Source organism: Lemur catta, chromosome 1, assembly GCF_020740605.2.
Source record: "Lemur catta isolate mLemCat1 chromosome 1, mLemCat1.pri, whole genome shotgun sequence".
NCBI lineage: Eukaryota > Metazoa > Chordata > Mammalia > Primates > Lemuridae > Lemur > Lemur catta.
In genome coordinates this window covers 219,999,460-220,014,469 of record NC_059128.1, presented here as the reverse complement: position 1 = coordinate 220,014,469, position 15,010 = coordinate 219,999,460, and the positions used below count along the sequence as shown (strand labels likewise).

The 15,010-nt window shown below is 47.5% G+C and overlaps 1 protein-coding gene across 1 annotated transcript; it reads left to right on the top strand.

The window, feature by feature from the left end:
• The first annotated feature begins 341 nt into the window (after positions 1-341).
• Positions 342-10,496, top strand: MUC20 (mucin 20, cell surface associated). The gene is made up of 4 exons (XM_045540060.1): positions 342-679; positions 3,785-5,113; positions 7,832-7,923; positions 10,127-10,496. Exons 1-4 carry the CDS (start codon positions 607-609, stop codon positions 10,193-10,195), a joined length of 1,563 nt encoding a protein of 520 aa, XP_045396016.1. The 5' UTR covers positions 342-606; the 3' UTR covers positions 10,196-10,496.
• The last annotated feature ends 4,514 nt before the right edge of the window (positions 10,497-15,010 follow it).

Here is a 15,010-nt window from a genome sequence, read left to right as displayed (position 1 = left end):
CTCATCTGTTGAGCACCTAAGATGCACTTTTGACGAGCACCAATTATGTAGCAGGCACTATGTAAGAGCTTTACTATCTCATGTAATCGTTGCAACAACAGTCTGCTAAGGTAGGGATTATGCCCATTTTACAGATTAGGAAGTTGAGGTTTAGAAAAGTTCTCTAATTTGCCCTACATCATAGAGCTACTCAGGTCTAGGATTAGGAGTGAACCACAGGTCTGACTTAAAGCCCAAGTCCCCGGCACAGGAGGAGTGTGGTGTGTAGGGCAGTGGTGGTGAAACACCATCTCCCGTGGCCTCCCCAGCTGCAAGACTGAGGGGTGATTATCACTGTAGAAATGATTCCACATCCTCAAGTCAAACTTCAGAGAGGAGAGGTCACTGGGCAAGGGGACAGGCGGGTTAGCTTGCTGACAGCCCCAACCTGTCAGCTCTCAGAGTGCACATTGCATTTGTGATCACCTGGCTGCACTCAGGAACAACCCAGTCACACACCTAGGCAGGAGGCCTGCCCCTCCTCCCCGGGTTGAGGAAACAGGAAAAGGTGGCCCTGAGAGGCAGCGAGCAGGTCTGCAGAGCGCGGTGGCCAGCGCCCCAGCTAGGATGGGCTCTCTCTGGGGCCTGGCTCTGCCCCTTTTCTTCTGCTGGGAGGCTGGGCTGTCTGGCAGCTCCGCAGGTGAGGAGGCGTGAGGGGCCCGTGGGGGCTTCTCCCCTGGCGGGGCTCTGGGTGTGAGTTCCAGTTCGGGCAGCCGTGGGTGAGGGTAGGTTCTCTTGGGTTAATTATAAGTAACCACAAATGTATATGTGAAATGTCATTATCGTTGATAGAGAGTACGCAAATGACAGTGTGTGACGGCTGAAGCATGCGTGACACTGCAGTGCGTACAAATGAATGCTGATGCTGCCGGTGCTGTCATTGTAAGGGTCACTGTGAGTTTGTCTATGCCTGTGGGAGTGTAAGGGGGGCGGGGAAGGGGACAGCGGGGTGTCAGCAGGCGATGATTCTGCCTAAAGCTGAAGAAGGTGGCTTAGCAAGATTGCGACTCCTCTGAGTTTATTACCTAGCACATCTCCTTCAAAGTACAGCCTGTGTGAGAAAGACCGGTTGGGAAGGGTGGATGCTGAGAGAGGCAGGACTTTTATGAAAGAAGAGAACAAACACTGATCTGTCACTAGCAGAAACTGTAAGAAACTTGTCACATACATTTTTAAAAAAGAGCAGTTTTATGTTCACAGCAACACTGAGGGCCGAGGGCAGAGTTCCCATAGATCTCCTGTTCCTACCACATACAACCTCCCCACCAGGGTGGTACATTTGCTACATCTGATGGACCTACACTGACACATCAGCATACCTTCTCTTTTTAATCCTCACAATCGCCCTCGGGGGTAAGCACTATTCTTATCACCTCCGCCCCTTCACAGGCAGGAGCCTGAGGCTTGCTGGGATTAAGCAACTCATCCCAGAGCTAGGACTTGGGTCCACACGTGCCTAACCACTGCATCACAGTGCCTCCCGCATGTGCTCACAGTCTACCAGGTTCATGCTGCACATTTTCCATTGAATTTAATTTAATCCTCACAACCCTATGCAATAGGTACTCCTAGCTCCGTTTCACAGATGAGAAAATTTAGGCTCGGAGCTGGGAGACCTGGCCAGGATCGCATGGTCAGCAACCAGGAGAGCGAGCAGGGGACAGGGGGACTCCAACCAGAGTCCGAAGTCCACACGCTTTCCTCTCCACCAGATTGCAGGGAGGTACCAGCGGAGCTGCGATGTGCCAGAGCTGTGCAGGGGCTGTGGTGGGCTTTGCTCATTTGAGAAGACCCCTGGCAGGCAGGAGCCTTGGGCAGGGGCTTGTGAGAGCCCCGGAAGGAAGAGGCTATGGGCTTGGGGAGCAGGAGGAGGTTGCACAGCAGAAATGACACCACAGGGCTCCTGGAAAAGGAAGAAAATGCATCAGGAGAGGTCAGGGCTCAGACTCTGAGAGTGCTGCTGTTGGGGCTGCAGGCTGCATGGGCTGAGGCAGGCTCTGCTTCCACTCTGCGGGGACAGACCAAGAAGGCTCAGAAATATCTCAGGCCTCGAAGTGGGGAGAAGAACGTGTATTCTGAAGCCCAGCCGGCAGTTCCTGTAAAAGCGCAGATTGTGTGCGAGTTGGGCTGCACTGGATGGGGATGAGAGCGTGTGCCCAGGCCCCGTCTAAAGTGCATGGGGTACAGCCTGCGGTTCCCACTGCAGCCAAATAGCTCGTGCCTTTCAGGGACTCCCTGAGAGGACAGCACAGGGACAAGATGCTTAATAACCTCTTGCAGCCTTGGGAATCTAAGAGCTTCGCCATTCACCTTCTCCTTTGCTCCCTACCACCTTGGGGGCATTGTGACCCTGTTTTCCAGGTGAGGACGTGGACTCTGGGAGGTGTAGTGGCTGGCCAGGCTGGCAGGAGGCAGAGTCGGAATTTGAGCCAGTGGGTCATGTCACGCCAGAGCTGGTGGTAGGCAGCGGAACTAGAGCTGCCACCTGGGCTCGTGACTCCTGCCTATCCTGGGGGACCTGGGGACCCATCCTGACACCCTGGGAGAGGTCCTGTACCTATTTGGGGTCTGTGGGCTACTTTGGAGCCAGTGCATCTCAGTAAAGACCATCTCAAGCCATCAGAACACCAAAAATGGGGACTTGTATTTTGATCCTTTTCCTGCCAAGGGTACGGTTACCAGATAAAACATATCCAGTGAAATTTGAATTTCAGCTAAGGAATTTTTTTTAAATGTATATCTCAAATATTGGATGGAAAATACTCATAATAAAAAATTATTCATCGTTTATCTGATAGGCAAGTTTGAATTGAACTGGGTGTCCTGTATCTTTATTTGCTAAATCAGGCAACCCTCCCCAAGAGGCTCCTTGGCCTACTCACAGAGAGAATCCTACCGCCCTGGAGACGGAGAAGCAGGCTCTGGCAGGCCGCAAAGGATCCTGCGGTCTCCCTCTGGGCCCTCCACTCACGCCGCCCCAGGGGCCAGTGGAGGGAGCAGGCGTTCTGCCCAGGGAGCAGCGCCGGCAGCCTCGCTCTCAAGCGTTGGCTCCTGTTACGTGTGGAGAATGCCTGGCCCATGGTTTCTGTGGTCCCGGGGTTCCATCCCTGTGGTTCTTAGACCCACAGTCCCGGGAGGCCTGGGCAGGGCCAGGAAGGGCTCTCTCTTCCCTTGTTGGAGCCCAGAGGACCCTGCCTGCTCCCCCTTCTCTGGCAGCAGCACGCCCCACCCTGCCTCTGGAAGTCCCTCTCTCCCAGTCCTCCCAGCTACCTCTAATGACAAAACCGTAGTATTCTTGTATTTTAAGGGTTTTTACTTCCATAGGGCAACATTTGTTGGATGAGCACAGTACCCATAGGATACTGAGAAGGATTATTTCAGAAAATTCTGAGATTTCCTAGTCTCTAGTTCCTGGCTCACCCGGCCTTCTGCCTTCTTTGCTCACCCTTGAAGGTGGATCTTGGCCCCACACATTCCCTCGAAGGCCACAGACCAATAATCATCTAGGATTGTGGGGCTTGCTGGCCTCAAGTGGGCTGTCAGGGCTTCAGAAGACACCAGTCAGGGCAACCCCCGCTCTGTGGCTGCCAGGGGCTGGGCTTCCCACCACTGCCCTTCCTCCTTGTTTATAAAGATGAAAAATGGGGTAAGAGCAGCTCCACCTTCCCACCCTCTGCCCAGGTCATACACATGAGAGCTTGTGTGACACCCATCAGGACTCATGGCTCGGTCTTGCCCAACACAGGCCCCAGCGCCAGCAGACCAGACACCTTGGTGACAACAAATGACATAGAAGTGCCTGCTGTGACTCCAGGGGTCAGGACAAGCTCCGAGGAGGCCTTCCAGACCACTGGCCTCACTGAGACCTCAGCACCAGGCCATGTCGCTTTGGAAACTCAAACTATGAGCACCGAGACCTTTTCTAGGCTTTTAATCCCAGCCAGCACCATTCTCGAAGAAGAGACCAGGGAAACTGAGACTGTTTCCCCTGCAACAGAGACCAGGACCCTCACAAAAATAATACCTTCCAAGTTCATGGTTGTGTTCACCGCCTGTATGGAGACATCAGCCTCAAGTGGCAGCCCCACGGGAACTGGGATGACCAGAGATGAGACTGTCACAGGCAGTGATCCTGTGGACGCCATCTTTCACACCCTTTGTACCGATGACAGCTCTGAAGAGGCAGAGAGGGTCACAACTGACGTCTTGACATCGGCTCACACCTCCAGAGAAGCTCAAGGCCTGTCCTCAGAGAGCAGCTCCTCCTCTGACAGCTCAGGTCCAGTCGTCACCACCTCACGAGCCCTGGACCCTGGCGTCACTATTCCAGCTGAAGGCTTGGTTGCCTGCACCTTCACCCGCTTTGAGGTCACCAACTGCAGTGTTGCAGAAACAGAAACAGCAAGTACTGCCATCCCTGGGGTCTCGGACAAGGATCACAGCCCCACAGGAGTGAAGGCCTTGTCCACCTCTGGTACATCAGCTTTGCCAGACCCCTCTGACATCAAATCGTACATCACCAAATCCACAACCTTGGCTGAGGCTTTGTCAACAGCCAGTGCCACAGAGTCAGCCACACCTGATGCCACCGTTGAGACCCCACCCCCCACCGGTAGCGCCGCAGAGACAGAAACAACAGCAGGCAAGGGCACTACCCTTAGTGGAACTTCAGTAACAGTCAGCATGGACCCCTCGGGAGAAACCTCGGCCTTCTCTGAGGAGACACCAAGCCACATCGAAGTCTCAGGAGTAGTCACAGTCACAGAGGCTGGGTCAACAGTGGCCAAAGTGACTTCCTCTGCAGGGTCCTCAGCTTCAGTCTACAGCCCCTCAGAAGTAGCCACCATCAAGAAGTCCACCCCGGCAGAGACGTCTGCCACAGACAGTACAACCAATGGGCCCTTCCCCGTCAGCAGGAGCCCTCTTCCTTCTGTCCCTCCGACGACAGGCAACGGCAGCCCAGGAACAAGCATCACCTTAGCCAAGACCATGACCTCAGCAAAGACCGTGACGAAGCCCCCAACAGCCACTGCTGCCGCTGCTCAGACAAGGCGGAACACAACAGCTCCTGCAAGTAAGCGACGGCCCCTTGTATGATCCTTGGGGATTTGGGATTTGGAGTTTCCAGGGGGTCACATGCTTAAGGAGTGGGGAGGAAGGACGGACCTGGGAGCCTGTCCTGAGCCCTCTCTCTGATGCTGCCTCTTGGTGATCTTCTAGCGGTTCTTGCCCAAATCAGTAATAAGCAGTCTTGGGTGGTGTATGGAAAGAGTGCAGGGCTGGCAGTCTGAGGAAATGGTTTGAGATCTTGGCTTTGCCATTAATAACCTGAGTGACCTTAGGCAAGTCCCTCTCCCTCTCCGGGCCTCTGTTTCTCCACTTGTAGTTGGACAGGGTGGGGATGAGCACTGAAGTCCCCTCCAGCTCTGGCCTTCCACGAAGTTAACTGTTGAGTAACTACTGTGCCTTAGGCAAAGCCCCAAGTTTTATTTAACCGATGTGGCCCTCGTGCTTTGGAAGCTTCTATTCCAGCCACAGCCACACAGAGGGGCAGCATGTGGGCATCTGGCCCAAGTTGCGGCTCTCCCAGCGGCTGGGACCCCATGAAAGTGGGGCTCACTGGATGCACTTGCTGGGGTTTGTGCCATAGCCTCCACCTCTCCTTTCCCTCCCTTTGTCCTTGTGCCTTGTCTCTGCACATCCTCAGCTTGCCTCCATCTTTCTGGGGGGCAGGGTGTGAAAGAAAAATATTAATTACAAACACTTTCTTGAATATGTTTCATATCCTAGGAAGGGATGATATAAAACATATTAATATTTCACAACCAGTAAGCACTGGCACCAGCTGAATGGTCTCTCTGACGCCAGGCAGGGTGCCGTGAGCTTTGCATAGGTCATTTTCTCCAGTCCAAGCTCCAAAACAACCTAGTCAGTTGCTATCATCGCCCATCTGACAGGTTTGAAGATGGGAACTAAATTGCCATCCTAGGAATTTGGCTGTGGACTCAAATGAAAGTCTGTTTGACCCCAAAACTCATAGTCTTCCCACTGTACTCTTATTTTTAAAAACTCAATTTATCAATAGATTTTTATTTTAAAATATTTTTCTAGGCCGGGCGAGGTGGCTCACGCCTGTAATCCTAGCCCTCTGGGAGGCCGAGGCAGGTGGATCACTCGAGGTCAGGAGATCGAGACCAGCCTGAGTGAGACCCCGTCTCTACTAAAAATAGAAATAAAAATTATCTGGACAACTAAAAATATATATAGAAAAAATTAGCCGGCATGGTGGTGCATGCCTGTAGTCCCAGCTACTCGGGAGGCTGAGGCAGTAGGATTGCTTAAGCCCAGGAGTTTGAGGTTGCTGTGAGCTAGGCTGACGCCACAGCACTCACTCTAGCCCGGGCAACAAAGTGAGACTCTGTCTCAAAAAAAAAATGTATATATATATATATTTTTTTCTCTACTATTTGTTGATTAGATAATATGTGCACATAATATAAAATTCGAAAGGTTCAAAAGTGTACATCATAAAACGTCTTTCTCCTCCTGCCGTCCCAACGACCCATTTCTCACACAGGTAACCTGCGGGAGGTTCTTGCTACACTTCTCATGTGTGACCTGCTGGGCGTGAAACACACACATGGAAACAACATATACACACATACGTATATGATGTATATATATTTCATCCTCCTTTTTTATGCAAGCAGAGCATGTTATAAACTCAGATGTCTGAGATAAAGCTTATGTGGGGAGGAAGGAAAAGGTTTTCACTTCATGTTTATGTTCATCTTTGTGGCCTTGTATTTTTGTCTCTTTGACTAATTTAGTATCTTAGTCTTTAATTTACTTTATTGTGGTGGGAACATTTAACATGAGATCTACTCTTTTAACAACTACAATACAGCATTGTTGCCTGCAGGCGCAATGTTGTACAGCAGATCTCTGGAACTTACTCATCTTGCATAAATAGAATTTCATGCCAATTTTATGTCAATGGACCAGCTATTTCCTGTTTTCCCCACCCCTGTAAGCCATTCTTCTTGATGGCTGCCCAGTATTCCATTTTTTTTTTTTACCATCATTTATTTAACCAGTCTTGTATTAATGGACATTTAGGTTGTTTTCAGTATTTTGTTATGACAAACAGTGCTGCAGTAAATAGTACACATCTTATGTGTGTGTTATTTTCTGTAGGATAAATTTCTAGAAGTGCACTTGCTAGATGAATTCTAACAGTATTGGTGATAGGAAGAAATGACTAGAAGGTGGCAGGGCAAGGTGAGCAGATTAGCAACAGAACTTTCTTGCAAGCTGCTAAGCCATGAAGGCCAGACTAGAAGACCTCTGCTCCCCCCTGCCTCACCTTAAAGCTGGAAGAATTGGCTCAGGGCATCCCTCAGAGAGCCAGTCTCTCTCCGGCATTCTGCCTGGTTGGGCTCTTTCCCATCAGCTCCATCTAGGACCTCCGGGCCTTTAGAACATTCTGGATCCATTTCCATTCTCCTTCCTCACACTACCCTTTGACTTTTCCAAATGTGAGTGGTGCCTTAAGCCACCGTTTCTTTCACTATTGTTGGGAGGATGCTCCAGTGGGCCTATCCCAGAGAGGGAATCCTCCTTCCTCTTAGCAGTGAGTAAATGTAAGGTCTGTGTGAACACAGACACATGAACACACGAGAGTGCACACACACACATGCAGAAGGTGCCAAGGCTGATTAGCGCGAAGCATGTCTTGACACCTAAACCAACTTGACTGTGTTTTCACCTTCCTGCTGTTTTTGATTTGCAGGTGGAGACGGAGGCTTCCTCCTCCTGCGGCTGAGTGTGGCCTCCCCAGAAGACCTCACTGACCCCAGAGTGGCAGAGAGGTTCATGCAGCAGGTGAGCGGGCACTGTCTGGGCCAGGGGAGTAGAGGCAAGTGTGAGGTTCTCAGGGACTGTAGGGGAGATCTGCAGAACACAGAAGAGCAACTACTACACTTGGGAGGGAGCCTTGTTTCTTATGGAGTAATAGGGGCTGAATTTTAGGATCCCTGCCTAGCTTTGCTTCTGCCTGCCTTCTCTGAGTTCTTCATTCCCCTTCTCTGCAATGTAAACAAGTTCTGCTCCCAACTCCCAATTTCTTTAGGTCCTGGGAAACTCTGGCCTTCGGGACCCTAAGGAGAAGGTCAATGATATTGATGGACAGGTAGGCAGGACTCTTGGTTGCAAGTGGCAGAAAAACATTTCCCCAAAAAAGGCAAGGTATGAGAAATCTAGAAGTGCCTCTCAGCTTCAGTTATAGCTGGATCCAGCAGCTCAAACATGATCATGGCAATTTCCTCTTTCTCTTAGCACTGATTCCTTCTTTCTCCATATGTACAAAAAGGCAACCATGACAGCTCTAGATTCACAAAGCAAAATTTGTGTAGCATCAGAGAAGAACTTCTCTCACTGGCCTGCAAGGGCCACCATGACTGACAGCCAAATCAGGACAACATAGAATGGGAAGGATGGGTCTCAGAGGAAATAGGGATGCTAGACAGAAAAAACCCATAGATAGAGACCAAGACTGGGATATTTGTACAACAACTGGGAATATCCTACTAAAACCAAGATCATTGGGCAGAATTTTCAATGGTGAAATTCTGGGTCCGGGTTTTTGGGAATGGTGTGACTCATTAGAACGTTAGACTAGGTCAGCTCAGCACAGATGTCGTGGGCCCAACTCTCTGAGGTATGGCTCCCCTACTCTGCAAAGTAGGGGATGGAGCATGATGTGGTAGGAAGAGTCTAAGCTCTGCTCACAAGTCGACCAGTGAAAATGGGCCCAGTGCACAGTTTATTGTGAGTTGACCCTTTGCAAGTGTCCCTGCCAATGCTTCAAGCTTGCATTTGGCACCTCTCACAGTCAATGGGTGCCACGCAGTTTATCAGTGGCTCAGGCTTGGTGCCACCCCTTGTAAGGATAAACCTGGCAGAGGTGCTAGCTGGGGGTCTTATGCCAGGGGCAGAGTCCACAGCCAGGCTGGACAGATGAGATGACTACCCATAGCAGATGGAAGCAGGATATATCCATTGTAAGTGGGATCTGTTGTTGCAGGCAAAAGAAAACCACTGACTGTCGTAAGTAAAGGGGGCATTCATTGGCAGGGTCCCACGGCATATAGAATCAAAGGAATGCCAGAGGAGTGGGCTTGAAAAACAAGCAGGGGGAACCCAGGGGACTCTGGGGGCTGGGCAGTGGGAACACTCTGGCTGGGACACTGTCACTATTGGATGCTGCCACAGACAATGTGCATGATGCTGCCTATTGCATATAAGTTCTCACTGCCCTTTTGTCTCTGAGTCACCTGTTACAGGGTCAAAGTCCTGAGTGGAAACATCCAATAGGCTAAGCTTAGCCCTTGTGCCCACATCTTGCTGCCAGGGGATGGGAAGAGGGAATATCTGGGTCCTTACAGCTCTCTCAGGGGCAGGGAGGCCCGTGAGGATTCCTGAAATAAGGAGTTTCCTAAACGTGGCATAGGGATTTAACACAGAATAGCCAAATAAATGACAAATGCCCTCTGCACGTGATAACCAAAGTAGCAAGTGTGCATCCTAGTCGAAGACGGAAGCCAGGGTTGAATGTCAGATCTGAGCCATCAAACTGGAAACTATTTCAGAGTCAGAAAGAAACCAGGGAGCTCAGGAGCAGGCCAGGCAGTTGAGGTGCAGGCACCAGGCCATGGGGGTGTCTGTGTCAGTTCTTGTTGGGAGCCGCCAATGGGGTAGGGCTTGGGGGTCAAGCAATGAGCTTTGGAGCAAGATAGATCTGGGTGTGAATTCTAGTTCCCAACTGTGTAACCGTGGGCAAGGTATATCTTATTACTTTCATCTCATATAAAATGAGAATAATAATACCCGCTTTATAAGGTTGCTGCGGGGTTTAAATGATACAACATGTGTGAAGCACCCAGCCCAGGTCCAGCACGCGGGAGGCTCAGGAAGTGTTGCTGGCCTCCTCGTGTGTTCTGTCCCACTGTCCTTCCTGTCTTCGGCCTGTGGCGAGCTCACAGGCCAGATGGGCAAGAAGTACCACCTGGCTCCTTCTGCTCTCCAGCTCCGCCATGAACTGCATACCCGCCTGCCTCCCATCCAAGTCTCCTTACTGCGCGCCAGGAGGGGCTAGAGAGTATCAGCGGCTGCCAGGCGTGCCCCATGTGCCAAAACAGGGACAGAGCTGCCTGTGGCCTGGGCCCCCACCAACAGACTGGAGCCACATTACTGTGCTGAGATGTACCTGGAAGAGTCCCATGAAGGGCAGCTGGCCCAATCCCCCTACCCCAGAGGTGGCAACAGGACCCTGGCTCACATATGCCTGGGTGAGTGTGTGTGAGGCAGGGGGGCGGGGCTTTCCCTGTTCCCAAGGGTGTCCTTGGACTTCCTTGGCACATGTGCTGTGTTTCAGTAAAGAGAGACCTGACCGCCCACCTGTGTGTTTCCACCTTGCATCCTCAGTGTGGCCCCGAGGCTGTCTATTTGACCTGTATGCTCTTGACATTTTTATAGGGATTTTGTGTGTCCTTAAGGCTACCTCTCTCCTTCTTGATCCCCCAGTTCTTGGTTTGGACCTTGGTTACAACACTTATCAAGGCCAGCCCTAGAGCCTGTTGAACAGGGAGCTCCTTCAGGGCAGGACCATATTAGTTCATCTCAGCCTCCCCTCAGCCTAGTGGAGCACGTGGCTCGTGGGAGGATCAGAGAACGTTTGTTGAATTGACTCGAAGTGCAAGTTCTGGTCACAAGCAGATTTAAAAGAAAGGCTGAAATCCTCAATTATTCCTCCCGTAACTCATAACTCACATGTTATTATTTTTTAAATTAAACATGCCTTATTTTTTTCTACTGTAAAAGTGAAACTTGCTTATCATTTTTAAAATTTTGAAAAATTCAAAAAGACCAAGCAAAAAAAGAAGTGGGAAGAGGAAGGAAAGAGAAAGAAAAAAGTCTAAAATCCCACCTCTTATGTACAACTATTGTTGATGCATATATCCAATTGTATACTCAGCCTCTTCACTTGGATGTTATGAGATACCTCACATTCAACATTTCCCAAAGTCCTGATCTTTCCGCTAAACCTGCTCCTCCTGTGTCTTCTCCAACTCCGTTAATGTCAATTGTGTCCTTTAGTTGCTCAAGCCAGAATCCTTGGCACCATTCTTCATTCCTCTTTCTCTTACGTTTTCCATCTGCAAATTCTGTTGGCTCTACTGCCTCAAACTATGCCCAGAGTCTCGCCCCTCTTCATCCTCTCCACTGCTATCACCAAGATGGTCCAACATGCTACCATCTCTCACCTGGATTACTGCAGTCCACTGGGTCACTACAGGTCTCCCTGTTTCCACCGTTGCCCCCCAACCCCAGTCTAGTCCTGATGTGGCAGCCAGAGCTGTCTTTTTATAAGATAAGGCAGACCATGCCACTCCTTTGCTCCAAATCCTCCCATTTCATTCTGAGGAAAAGCAGCGTTCTGACAATGGCCTGCAAAACTGTACGTGGTCGGCACCCCTCTGCCCATCTCTTTAACTTGCTCACTGCACTTCAGCCACACTGACTTCTTTGCTGTTCTTTGAATGCATCAGGCCTGCTTGGGCCTTGGGACCTTTGTGTGCATTGCTCAGTCTGCTTAGAAGGCTTCTTCTCTAGATATCTGCTCGGCTAACTCCTCCACCTCCACCTCCTTCATGTTCCTTCTCAGTGAGGCCTACCCTGACCACCCTATTTAAAAATTCAACCTCCCCTCCTCTGCTTTGATTTTATTCATAGCACCGATCACAACCTAACATCATACATACTTCATTTGTCTTGTTTATTATCTGTGTCCCCCAACTAAAACGAAAGATTTTGCCCTTTACCGCATCCCTAGGGCTGAGAACAGTGCCTGGCACATACAAGGTGCTCAGTGACTATTTGTTAAATGAATGAAGGGAACAATGGAACAATGTTGATATTGCTCTGAATAAGGAGAGTGTGAATATTCAGCTGACTCCTTCTATTTCCAGAGTGGGGCAGAATGAGTTTCATAAAGTAGGTTGGATAAATATAATTCAAACATTCATCCTGGCATATTGGCTGAGCTCCTACCACCAAAGAGAGACTACGCTATGTGCCGTGGAGGGTTCAAAGGTGTCTCTTTCCACCGGGATTAAAGTTAGTAGGGGAGGTTAGACATCTACAGAAATAACACACTGAAAGAACTTACGTACACTACATATGGCAAAAACAGAATACCCTTAACATGTAGAGAACTCTTACAAAGCAATAAAAAGACAAACATGCCAGTAGCAAAATGGACAGAAGCCTATAGGCAATTCACAAAAGAACATAATCGTGTGAATGAAATCAGTACAACCTTTCTGGAGGACAATTTGACTATTTATCTAAAGCCTTAAAAATGTGCCTACTTTTAATGCAGCAATTTCATTCCTGGTTTATCTTAAAGAAATAATTAAGAATCTCTACAGAACTGTTTATAAACGTCAATAAAAGAAAAAGACAAAACAAAACACAAATAACCTCAGATATCCCAATGTAACAGTTTGTTTAAATATAGTGTTATTTCATACAGTCCATAGAAGTGTTATTGAGATGTATATTTATTAAGATGGAAAGAAGTTCATGAAATATTATTTGGTCTTCTCTTATTTTTTTTTAAGGAAACATCTTTTTTTTTTTTTTTCACTTCAAACTGCCTTTCATACTTATCTCTAGAGCTTTCCTCTCTAAAAGCAAAACTATTCCTGTTCCTACCTACAGGATAAAACCTCAGCTTGGTATAGAAGGGTTTTGGCATATGGCCTCAGCCAGCTTCCTCAGCTCCAGGTCCTATGGCCCCTCTCCTGTATCTTGTGCCCCTTCCACAGGGAGAGTCTCACTAGCCCAGTCACACCCGCTTTGACCCAGAGTGTTGGCATATCGAGATTCTTCCCCTGTTCATTCTTAGAAGCCCAGTTCAGATGGCGTTCTTCATGACTTTGTCAAATTCCCTAGAGAGGAGCTGGTTTCTTAGTGTCTTTACATGCTGTATTATTATGTGTTTACTTACCCGTTTGTTAAATTGTATGTGCTTCAGGTCAAGAACCAGCTAGTGTTCATCTCTGTAGTCACAGAACCCAGCATGGAGCCCTACACACCAGGGCGCTCACATGTTTGTTGAACAACTGAGCTAGATGATGGTCCGTGTGAGCAGAGAGCCCTGAAATATGGGCGTTGGGCTCTGAAAGTTTCAACAATGGCATTCAGTGTTGAAGTCAAACAGGAAATCTGATGATATAAATGTTACAAAGCCACGCTATAATTAGGCATGAATGGAGAACAGTTTGCATAAACGACAATAACGCCACTGTTATATTTAACATAAACCTAATTCTTAGTTTTTCTTCTCTTGCTTTGTACTTCTTCAAATTGGTGATACCTAATACAGCGGTTAATTTAATCTTAATTACTACATATAAGGACACACATGTACATACAATGCTGATTACTGTTGTTATTGGAAGTCAAAAAATTTGTAAAATTTGACTAGCCTAAAACATGGGTAAAATATGAGATAAACCAGTTACAAGCATTTGGAAATTAAAGTGTATAATTATGATTGCATATGTGAGAGAGAGAGAGATGAGAAGAAAGAGGAAGAGAGAGAATGTGGTATGTGTGTGTGACAGAGAATTATTGGAGATGATCCAAGTTATTAATAGTAGAAGTAAGTTACCAAACCAGCAAGAACCAGAAGTACCTGGAGAAAATTCTAAAGGTGTGCATGTGTATATTAGGTGAAATGCCACATATTTCATGAAGACAAATGTGAGTGCAGACCTAAACAAGATAGCCTGTCTAAAGTCACCTGTGACCTAGCATGAACTCTGAGAAGGCAGAAACCCAGAGCCATGATGAGGACAACGTGAGGTGGAACTTTTCTGACCAGAGTCTTCATTGGAAGCCTCTACCACAGCCAAAGTTTTGTAGTTTTCCTCATATACCTAAATTTTGTTAGATTTATATCTGAGTATTTCATTTTGGGGGGGTGCTAATGTAAATGGTAATGTGCTTTTAATTTCAAATGCTAATTGTTCTTTGCTGGCAAATAGGAAAGCAATGGTCTTTTGTACACTAACCTTACTTATATTATGAAACCTTGCTATTAAATATAATTGCTTTTTAGTTCTAGGAATGTTTTGTTGATTCTTTTAGATTTTCTACATAGACTATCATGTCATCTGTGAACAAAGACAGTTTTAATACTTCCTTTCCAATCTGTATGTCTTTTATTTCCTTTTTTGTCTTATTGCATTAGCTGGGACCCCTAGTATGATATTGAAAAGCAGTGATGAGTGGGTACATCATTACTATTTCCTGATCTTAGCAGGAAAGCTTCAAGTTTCTCACCATTAAGTATGATGTTAGCTGCAGGTTTTTTGTAGATGTGTTTTATCAAGTAGAAGTTCTCCTCTATTTCTAGTTTACTTGGTGTTTTTATTATGAATGGGTGTTGGATTTTGTCTAATGCTTTGTCTTTATCTATTGATATGATCAAGTGATTTTTCTCCTTTAGCCTGTTAATGTGATGGATTACATTCACTAAGTTTTGGATTTTGAACTAGCCTTGCATACCTGGGATAAATCCTACTTGGTTGTGGCATATAATTATTTTTATACATTGTTGGATTCTATTTGCTAACATTTTGTTGAGTATTTTTGCATCTATGCTCATCAGAGATATTGGTCTGTGGTTTTCTTTTTTTATAATATCTTCGTCTGATTTTGGTATTAGATGAATGACTTAGGAAGTATTCCCTCTGCTTCTATATTCTGGAAAATATTGTAGAGAGTTGGCATAATTTATTCCTTAAATGTTTGGTAGAATTCATCAGTGAACCCATCTGCTTAATTCTGGATAAATGAATGGTATGGGTCTGATTTTATATGGAGATTTGATTGCACTTTG

What these genes read in the sequence shown, in the direction of transcription:
- MUC20 (XM_045540060.1), top strand. Translation starts at nt 607, where the DNA reads ATGGGCTCTCTCTGGGGCCTGGCTCTGCCCCTTTTCTTCTGCTGGGAG. An exon ending in GCTGTCTGGCAGCTCCGCAG is followed by an intron (nt 680 to 3,784) that starts GTGAGGAGGCGT and finishes TGCCCAACACAG; the next exon opens with GCCCCAGCGCCAGCAGACCA. An exon ending in CAGAGAGGTTCATGCAGCAG is followed by an intron (nt 7,924 to 10,126) that starts GTGAGCGGGCAC and finishes TCTGCTCTCCAG; the next exon opens with CTCCGCCATGAACTGCATAC.